Raw genomic sequence first — 10,236 nt, forward strand, 5'->3', positions numbered from 1 at the left:
CCTAGCTGATTATTCTGCTCTAAATTCATCTGTAGTGTAGTTATATTATTCTGTTCCTCTCACTATAATATAAATTGTGGTTTAATTTGAACCCATCTTAGGGAAAGTTGAAAGAAAAGAGACTAATATTATTCTGTTCCTCTCACTATAATATAAATTGTGGTTTAATTTGAACCCATCTTAGGGAAAGTTGAAAGAAAAGAGACTAATTATGAAGGAAGTGTCCTCTATCTTCCTTTCTTAGCCTTCTGAATTTTAGTGAAGAACGCAATGATCAAATACCCAAAAAGTGTATTCAATTTTATTTCCCTTTCATTTTGAGGATTTAATTTAACTAAAAGGTTGAAGAAGATTTTACTGAGGTATTTTCCTGTTATAGCTGTATTTCCTCACTCAAATATGTTTCTTCCTCTGGGAATGTTCTCTCTTCTGCTCATCTTTGTAATTGCCTGTACTCTAATTTAACTTCATTTAGAACAGCATATTTCCCTACCATCTGATGCTGACATTGTAACTTAGTATGACAGGAAATAGTGATTTACAATATTGTTGATTGCAAATTCTGATAAACTTTACCTTATGACCTGAACATTAGACTGGGCTATTTCTTGATATTCTACATTAACTTTTTATGGAATATCTTTACAGTAAGAGTTCTACATGAAAGAATTTTTAAAAGCCTTGCCTCACATGAATGTCATCTAGTAGAATCAACTTTGATGACCCCAAATATGTTTATTATTCTTTAGTGAAATTTCCATCTTGTCTTAGGTTAGACACTTAGATATTGTACTAAAATATGGTGATGGACACCTTTTACATTGGGTTAAGAGAACTTAATCTTTGGAAGTCATTTCCATTTCAAGATTTTACAACATACCCATCTTCCATTGATCTTAATTATTTGGTTATGTTGCATCCTTTAAGGAGTATGTAATTTTCTATTATAAGGACATATTTCTACTTTCTGACTTTAAAAAATGTAGGTCTTATACATTCTTTTGCTTTTCAGCCCATATTTTTTTTAATCATTTTAGTATGCAATCTCCCTTGCTTACAGAATAAAAATCAATACTTTTTAAACAGAAGTAGAGTTTATTTTAGTTATGATTATAAAAGCAGTAGCAAAACTAATCCATCATAAACTGGTTTACATAAGCTAAACATGTTACTTAGTGATTATAAAATTAGTTTTATGCATTTACTTCTATGAATACTATATTTGGTAAGAGATCCAAGTTGTACCTTTCATGTTTTGTGGTTGAACAATAATTTAATATTTCTAATTTCTGTTCAGGTTGGGCATGTCAAGAGAGGACTCTATAAAGCTCACATCTGGACCAAATAATGATGGAGCTGAAAGTAGTTCTTCATGTGGGACCTCTGGCCTTCCTGGTCTATCTTCACAGACTCCCTTGAAAGAACAACAGCCAAAAAGCATGAAAAGTCCAACTTCTCCAGAGCCTGATTTCTGTGCTACACTTTGTCCCATGGTAGACGTAGGTAAAGATGTAATGACAGAGTCAGAATCAGAGGACATCTTAATCCCCGAAGAATCTGTGATTCAGGAAGAAATTGAGGAAGAGGTAGAGACTAGCATCTGTGAGTGCCAGGATGAGAATCACAAGACAATACCTGAATTTTCTGAGGAGTCAGAAAGTCCAGCCAACTCTCATGAGGAGCCCCAAATAGCACCTCCTGAAAATAACTTGGAATCCTGTGTTATAATGAATGATGTTTTAGAAACTTTGCCTCTTATGGAAGTTAAAGTGGAAGAGAAATCAGAATCTCCCCAGGAAGAGATGTCAGTTGTCATTGATCAGCTAGAAGTCTGTGACTCTCTTGTTCCTTCCACTTCATCTGGGACTCATGTCAATGACACAGAACATAAGGAGCCAGAAACTGCACTAGAGACCAACGCTCCAAAAATGAAAACAGGGTCATCGTCTTTAGAAGGCCAATTTCGAAGTGAAGGAATCGCTGTAGATATGGAGCTGCAGAGTGATCCTGATGAACAGCTTTCTGAAAATGCTTGCATCTCTGAAACGTCCTTCTCTTCTGAGAGCCCAGAGGGAGCCTGTACCAGCCTGACATCCCCAGGAGGGGAAACCCAATCCACTTCAGAAGAATCATGTACCCCAGCCTCCCTTGAGACAACATTTTGTTCTGAGGTGTCCAGCACTGAAAATGTGAACAAATATAATCAGCAAAATGCCACTGATGAAAATCTTCATGCATCTTTGATGTCAGAAATCTCTCCAATATCCACTTCACCTGAAATATCAGAAGCGTCTTTGATGTCCAATTTACCGTTAACATCTGAAGCATCCCCAGTATCGAATTTACCTTTAACATCAGAAACCTCGCCCATGTCTGATTTACCTTTGACATCAGAAACTTCTTCAGTGTCTTCCATGCTTCTCACATCTGAGACCACTTTTATATCCAGTTTGCCACTTCCTTCAGAAACATCTCCAATTTCCAGTTCTTCCATGAATGAAAGAATGGTGCATCAACAAAGAAAACCAACTTCCATATCTGAAGAACCACTCTCCCCCCAGAAAGATGAAGGTTCTGCCGCTGCCAAGCCCCTGGGAGAGAGCCTTACCTCTCAGCAGAAGACTCTATCAAATACTCCTGAACCTATCAAAATGGGTTCTTCTTCCATTGCTCCTGAAGCATATTCATCAGAAGAATTGCACAATAAGACCCTGAATCAGCAGCCTTGTAAATCACATGTTGAAACTGAGAAGCCCTATCCCGCTTCGATTCCAGAACTCCCTTCTACAGAAATGATAAAAGTTAAAAGTCATAATGTCCTGCAAAGAACAGAAAAGAAAGCGATGTCTTCACCATTGGAATTACCTGTCTTTTCTGAAGAGACAGAGAGTAAGGGAAATGAGCTCCCATCAGCAAAATTACAGGACAAGCAATACATCTCATCGGTGGATAAGGCTTCATTTTCAGAAGGCTCTAGAAATAAAATGCATAAGCCAGGGAGCTCACAGAATCGGTTGGAGACCTCTCATACTTCCAAGTTGTCAGAGCCCTCCAAGTCCCCAGATGGGGTAAGAAATGAAAGTAGAGAATCTGAGATATCGAAGAGGAAAACCGCAGAGCATCACAGCTTTGGGATCTGTAAAGAGAAGAGGGCTAGGATAGAAGATGACCAGTCAAGCCGGAACATCTCATCCAGCAGTCCATCTGAGAAAGAACAGCCTCCAAGAGAGGAACCAAGGGTTCCACCTCTCAAGGTATCGTATTTTTTTTAAAAAAAGGAAATTCCATAGATAGGCTTTTTCTATTTAGATACTTAATTTTTCAAAAATAAATGTAGCAGTTTATAATCTAATACTCCCAGCACCAGTCTAATATTAAATGATCCTTTTCAGACTGCGTTGAGCTCATACAGTAAGTTTAGATAGATGTACATATTTAGACCTTGGCATTTAAGGAAAAAGAAGGAGGGAGGGAGAACAGGGCCTGGAGGAGCCCACAGGCCACTGAGATACAGGGTCTCTGGGGGACTCCACAGTGTAGGACAGAGACCTGTATAAACTTGGAAAAATTTGAAAGATAATTCAGCATCCTATAAAAGTTCAGTAGGACTAGAGAAAGCAGTAGTCAAAAGTCAGAGGCTTGCACTCAAGAAATGAAGGTACGTGTTATCTCTTCATTCATTTTCCAACAAATGTTGAACACCCCCTCTGCCTAGCAGAGAGGAGCTAGCTTCTGAAAGAGCCTCATTAAATATTTCTTGAAAAATCAATGAAATCACTTCACAAACCCTGAGGAAAATGCTATAGATACATAGGTATACAAATCCTACTATTTTATTTCCAAAATAATAAAGAAGTATTTAACTTCACACAATAATAAAGCCTGTAGACAAACGTTCCTATTTATATATTTTATTTTGATCCCAGGTAGATTTTAACTCTCAGAAAACAACTCTTGTATATAAATTGACTCTGCCTAACTAAACTAAAAATTAAGGTTAACTCAAAGAATTACAAATATACTCAAGATTTGTTTTTCTTAATCTTTCTCTTTATTTTGCTCTGCTCTGACACCTACTTTTAATATGTGACTCATGATCTCCCTCAGGTTGACTTTTAGGGGTGTGATTGTAATTATTCTATTTAATAAAGCAGTCCCTATTAAATAAGATTCTAGAGCTATAAAAGATGAATATTAAGCTCCCATTAAAACCCCGCTGTGCATTTTAATTTCTGAAGCAATGAAAAGAAAAATATAAGCATGCTTTCCATAGGAAATATTTTTAAACATTTCAGTCTAATTTTTTTGTCAGAAGCTTATTTTCAAAGTGATATATACTTTATGTAAAGACAGATGGATAGAGAGATACAATAAATATATTTAATGTTTGTTAGGCTTAATGTTTTTAATTTTTTAAACTAAGGGAGATATTTAAAAGGTAAAACTGAATTCCTTTTCTAAATTCATCTATCTTTGGAACCTTTGGATTAGAAGAGAGCCATCAGAAATTTGAAAATGAGAAACGAGATAGCTCAGGAAGATAATCCATCTACCAAAGTACTAAAGCATAATTCCAAATTGACACGATCTTGTAGTATGTGTCAGGTATTTATAATGTCAATATATGTAAATGCACATATGTTAAGAAAAGAGGTGTAAGTTTTCTGGGAAGATTTTTTCTAGAGGAAAAAATATAAGGAAATCTAGTATGTGTCAACAGTACAGAATGGGGAGCCCAAAGGCTCTGTCACTCCCTAGTTATATGAACCCAAGGCGGCCCATCTCCAGGGGCTCGGTTTTTTCAACTGTAAATGAAGGGCTTTAACTAGATCCCTGCCAGCTCTACAAATCTGTGACTCTGGGAATATTCTTAGTGACTAAAGCATCATAGGCATTGCTTTGGGATGTTTGTTGTTAGGTCTTGTGCCTCATGAATTTGGTGATGACTGAGTCTCTTAATTAGATGAGTGGGTGAACAGTGTGGGTTGAGACATTTACTAAATTCAGCAGACTGTAGATTTCCAATATCAAATAAGCTGCCCAACCCATACTCTCTTTTGGAGGCAGAAAACTAGAGTTGCCCTTGCTTTCAAGAAAACGTAATAATAAGAATAAAATCCCTTTGGAAAGCAAAGCACTTTCATAAGTATAGTCTCATTCCATCTTTATAACACCTCTGTGAAAGAAATAGACCAGAAATAACTAGTCTTACTGTTTACAGTTTACAACAGTCATATTGTACGCTTATTTTATATATATATATATATATATATATATATATATATATATATATATATATATATATAGCGGCATGCTAGGTGGTATGGGACCACATAAAACCTACAGAGTCTCTGACTCGGGGAGATTATTGGAGAAACTGAAGTACACAGTGATTTGCCTAGGTTCACAGCATTCCTTTGTGTGAAGCCAGGCTGAGAATTCTAGTCTTCTGACCCTTGGCTAGGGCTTTTTCCTTTTTCCTTTGTGTCAAATTAAGACAGATAAATTAAGGCAGATAAATTCAAATAGAGTTTTGAATATCTCTATTCTTCCTGGCTGGCCTGAGTATCTTCATGCCAGCCAGGAAGATAAGTTGAAAGCTTACTATTTCTAACTCTTTTTAGCTCACCTCATTTTAAGAAGCCTGGGCTTTGTTTCCATTTATATGAGGCTTTAAAAGACGTTTCATTTCCATGCCAAATGAAGTCACCGGTTAATATTTTATGGATTAAAAACAGAGGTTAAAAATTTTAATTTTCACATTCGTGCTGCGTTTATTGCTGCTTTATACCCCAGAGGCCCATTCAGGGTATTAGGTGCCGTCCTTGCCCCCTCAGGAGAGGATGCGGCTACTCCCCGCCCTCGCGTGCCTGTGTCCCCACGTCCTTCTGTGATCATGTACACATGCGCCTTGTCTGTGATCGTGTACACGCACTTTATCTTTCCATTTTCCCCCTTCCTGTAGATACAGCTTTCCAAAATCGGGCCACCCTTTATTATCAAGAGCCAACCAGTCTCCAAACCAGAGGCTCGCGCGTCATCTGGCACATCGGTCAGTGGCGGGAGGAACACGGGAGCCAGGACCCTGGCGGACATCAAGGCCCGAGCCCAGCAAGCAAGGGCCCAGCGAGAGGCGGCAGCAGCGGCAGCCGTGGCGGCTGCCGCAAGCATCGTTTCGGGAGCTATGGGGAGCCCAGGAGAGGGCGGAAAGGCCAGAACTCTGGCGCATATCAAAGAGCAGACGAAGGTGAAGCTCTTCGCAAAGCATCAAGCCCGAGCCCACCTCTTCCAGAACACTAAAGAGCCTCGGTTGCCTCCCCTCGGCTCAAAGGAAGGGCCTCCAAGCTTAGAAGTCTCTTCTGCCCCGGAAACAAAAATCGAAGGCTCGCCTGGTGTCATCATTGTCAATCCAAACTGCCGATCTCCCAGCAACAAGGCTGCGCACCTCCGGGAGCCCACCACTGTACTACAGCAGTCTCTCAACCCGACCAAACTTCCAGAAATTGCCACGGACTTATCTGTGCATAGTTCTGATGAAAACACACCCGTGACACACTTGTCTGAGAAAGTTGTTTCATCTACCTCTTCTGAAAATAGCAGCGTGCCCGTGCTTTTTAACAAAAATCCCGTCCCCGTGTCTGTCTGCAGCACTGCTATGTCGGGAGCAATTAAAGAACATCCCTTTGTGAGTTCTGTTGATAAATCCTCTGTCCTAATGTCTGTTGACAGTGCAAACACTACAATTTCTGCTTGTAACATAAGCATGTTAAAAACCATCCAGGGAACGGACACTCCATGCATAGCCATTATACCAAAATGTATTGAGAGCACCCCTCTTCCGGCCACCACGGAGGGCTCCAGCGCAGCGAGCCCCCGGGATGACACACAGTTACTGGCACCCAGCAGCAGCGCGGGCAGCCTGGTCCCCAGTCAGTACACCTCTGTGCCAACTTCCTCCATTGGAAGCAACTTGCCAAACCATCTCTCCACTAGCTCTGTCTTGATTCCCCCAACGGGAATGAACAGCAGATTTCCTTCTGAGAAGATAGCCATGCCTGGGAGCGAAGAACAGGCCACCATGTCCATGGGCACCACTGTGAGAGCCGCCCTCGGCTGCAGGGACCCTGTCGCAGTCACTGACGCCCTGGTGGCACGCCCACCTGTCACAGCGTTTACCGCAAGCATGCTGACTGTAAACTCTTATGACAGTCCTCCCACGTTAAGTGCTGAAAGCTTGGACAAAACTTCAGGGACTCGGAACAGGGCAGACACTTCTGGGAGACCTCAGCCACCGCCGGGGGGCTTCACGCCAGCAGCCATAAACCGCTCGATTCCGTGTAAAGTCATCGTCGACCACAGCACCACGCTGACCTCCACGTCATCTCTGACTGTCCCTCTTGAGAGCACAGAAGCCGGCGTGGACCTCCAGAGCAGGTCTGGGAGGACGGAAGCAGCCATCCAGCCCGTGGCGTGTCCGCAGGTGTCTGTCATCAGCAGGCCCGAGCCGGTTGCAAGCGAAGGCGGAGATCACGGTCCCAGTTTCATTGCTGCTTCCGCGGCAAAACAAGACAGTCAAACGATGCAGGCCACCTGCCCGGGTCTCCGTGAAGGACCCCTCGTCGTTCCAGATAACTTAAAGGGGGGGACTCCTCTGAGTCTCAGCTTTGCTGAGCAGGCGCATGGCATAACCGCGTTCAAAAGTGAAGCCGACACAACCTGTAGCCATCAGTATAACCCGGGCAGCCGGATCTGCTGGGGCGAGGACGGGGTGAGGAGTGCAGGACAGCCTCTGCTCAGTCACCCTGGTTCCAGTAAACAGAAGGAGTATCTGGAGCAGGGCTGTCCGAAGGCCATCAAGACCGAGCATGCCAGCTCCTCGCATGTGGCGGAACTTCACCCCAGGAATCTCATCACAAGCGTCCCTCTCCCCGTGAAGTCCGAACCTCACGACGTGGACAGGGGCTTTAGGATGGACGCCGATGACTTCCCTGGCCCTGAGCTGCATCCTCCAGCTGCAGGGGCAGCCCCGAGTGTGCAACAGACGCAGACCGTGCAGGCCCCCGCCTCTGGTCCCATGGAAGAGGCCATCTCTCTGGCTACGGACACCCTGAAAAGAGTTCCCAGCGCAGGGAGCTCCAGCTGCCGTCTGTCATCGGTGGAGGCGAACAATCCCCTCGTCACACAGTTACTCCAGGGCAACTTGCCTTTGGAGAAAGTGTTGCCCCAGCCCAGACTGGGAGCCAAGCTCGAAATCAACAGGCTTCCTCTGCCTCTTCAAACTACCTCAGTGGGTAAAACAGCCCCCGAGAGGAGCGTGGTTGAAATGCCCCCTAGCTCTCCCAATCCAGACGGGAAAGGCTACCTGGCAGGAGCTCTCGCACCACTACAAATGAGGAAGCGGGAGAACCACCCCAAGAAGAGAGTCGCCAGGACGGGGGGGGAACACACTCAAGTGAAATGTGAGCCAGGGAAGTTGTTGGCAGACGCAGATGTGAAAGCGGTGCCGTGTGTCATCAGCTCCGGCATGAATCAGCTGGGACTCAGCCAGCCGCTGAAGCAGGAGTGGCTGAACAAGCACCCTGTGCAGAGCAAGATGGCTCACAGCCCTGAGGTCAAACAGCAGAAGCGGCTGCTCCCCTCGTGTAGCTTCCAGCAGAACCTGTTTCACGTCGACAAGAAGGACGGCTTCCACCCCGACGCTGGAACCTCCCACAGACAGCAGTTTTACCAAATGCCTCTGGCTGCCAGGGGCCCCATTCCTACCGCGGCTCTGTTACCAGCCTCTGCCAAAGCCCCCGTGGGCTGTAACACGTTTTCCTTCAACAGGCATCTTGAGCAAAAGGGACTGGGAGAGGTTGGCCTCTCCTCAGCACCTCACCAGCTAAGGTTAGCCAATATGGTGCCCCCCAACATGCCCATGAAAGAAGGCGATGACATGGGGGGGACCCCGCACGGGGTGCCGCACAAAGCACTAGTGCATCCCCCGCCCCCTCCCCCCTTGGCTTTGCCCCCACCCCCGCCGCCGCCACCGCCACTACCTCCACCTCTTCCTAATCCAGAAGTCCCCTCCGATCAAAAACAACCGCCAGTTACCATGGAAACCACTAAGAGACTTAGTTGGCCACAGTCCACGGGCATATGTAGCAATATAAAATCGGAACCTCTTTCTTTTGAGGAAGGTTTAAGCAGCAGCTGTGAACTGGGCATGAAACAAGTTTCCTATGACCAGAATGAAATGAAAGAACAGTTGAAGGCGTTTGCGCTGAAAAATGCAGATTTCTCTTCCTATTTGCTTTCTGAGCCACAGAAGCCTTTTACCCAATTAGCTGCTCAGAAAATGCAGGTGCAGCAACAACAGCAGCTCTGTGGAAATTATCCAACAATACACTTCGGTAGCACGAGCTTCAAAAGGGCAGCATCTGCAATTGAAAAGTCCATTGGGATTTTGGGAAGTGGCTCCAATCCCACCACGGGTCTGCCTGGTCAGAACGCTCAGATGCCCGTTCAGAACTTTGCCGACAGCAGCAACGCGGATGAGTTGGAACTGAAATGCTCTTGCCGGCTGAAAGCCATGATTGTGTGCAAAGGCTGTGGGGCCTTCTGCCACGACGACTGCATAGGGCCTTCTAAACTCTGTGTAGCTTGCCTGGTTGTGCGATAAGAGCTGAGTGAAAGATGCAGTATCCCTTTTCACCACGGAAAAGCCAAACGGCGTCAGCAACAACAAATTGAACAGCTCAGTGGTTTATAGCGTGCTAATTTATTTTACTTTGGAACAGATGATCTTTTCTCTAGATGATTATTTTCTTGCATTTCTGGGAAAGGAGAGATCACATTCCAGCCGAGGGGCTCAACAGCATGTCTTTTACATATTTAGTTGCCATTTGCAGCTTTGGAAAGTTTCTATTCATGTGTATACAGGTCACTCCCAATTTGTTTCTTTCTTTTTTTAATCCAGGTGTAGATAGGAAAAGGACATTTTAAACTACTTAATGGTAACCAGAAATGGAGATGTGGAGAGAGATCGGTAACAGCAATTTAAGGTGGTGATGCATTCTTCTGTAGATTAACCATTACAGCGAGGGTGCCAACAGTTGACTCCTTTGGACCTACCTTTACCATAGTGATTACATCATATTTGGAAAAGGGAATCTGATTTAAGTGTATGATTCCTTGTATTTACTCATATCACAAAAGATATTAAAGGAGGTATGCCATTAATGAACTCCACTGTCC

At 44.0% G+C, this 10,236-nt stretch overlaps 1 protein-coding gene across 2 annotated transcripts in view; it reads left to right on the plus strand.

Annotated features, from left to right (window-relative positions):
* The window catches only part of ASXL3 (ASXL transcriptional regulator 3), a gene marked incomplete at both ends in the record, with an annotated part of 168,100 nt that extends 158,439 nt beyond the window's left edge, over nt 1–9,661 (plus strand). For both annotated transcript variants that reach the window (XM_082640776.1, XM_082640777.1), the window contains 2 exons: nt 1,298–3,254; nt 5,966–9,661. In XM_082640776.1, the coding sequence (XP_082496902.1) occupies nt 1,298–3,254; nt 5,966–9,661 (5,653 nt within the window). The remainder of the gene's footprint in view (nt 1–1,297; nt 3,255–5,965) is intronic.
* Between the last annotated feature and the right edge of the window lie 575 nt (nt 9,662–10,236).

The sequence above is a fragment of the Mesoplodon mirus genome, assembly GCF_964341445.2.
Source record: "Mesoplodon mirus genome assembly, chromosome: 13".
Lineage (NCBI taxonomy): Eukaryota > Metazoa > Chordata > Mammalia > Artiodactyla > Ziphiidae > Mesoplodon > Mesoplodon mirus.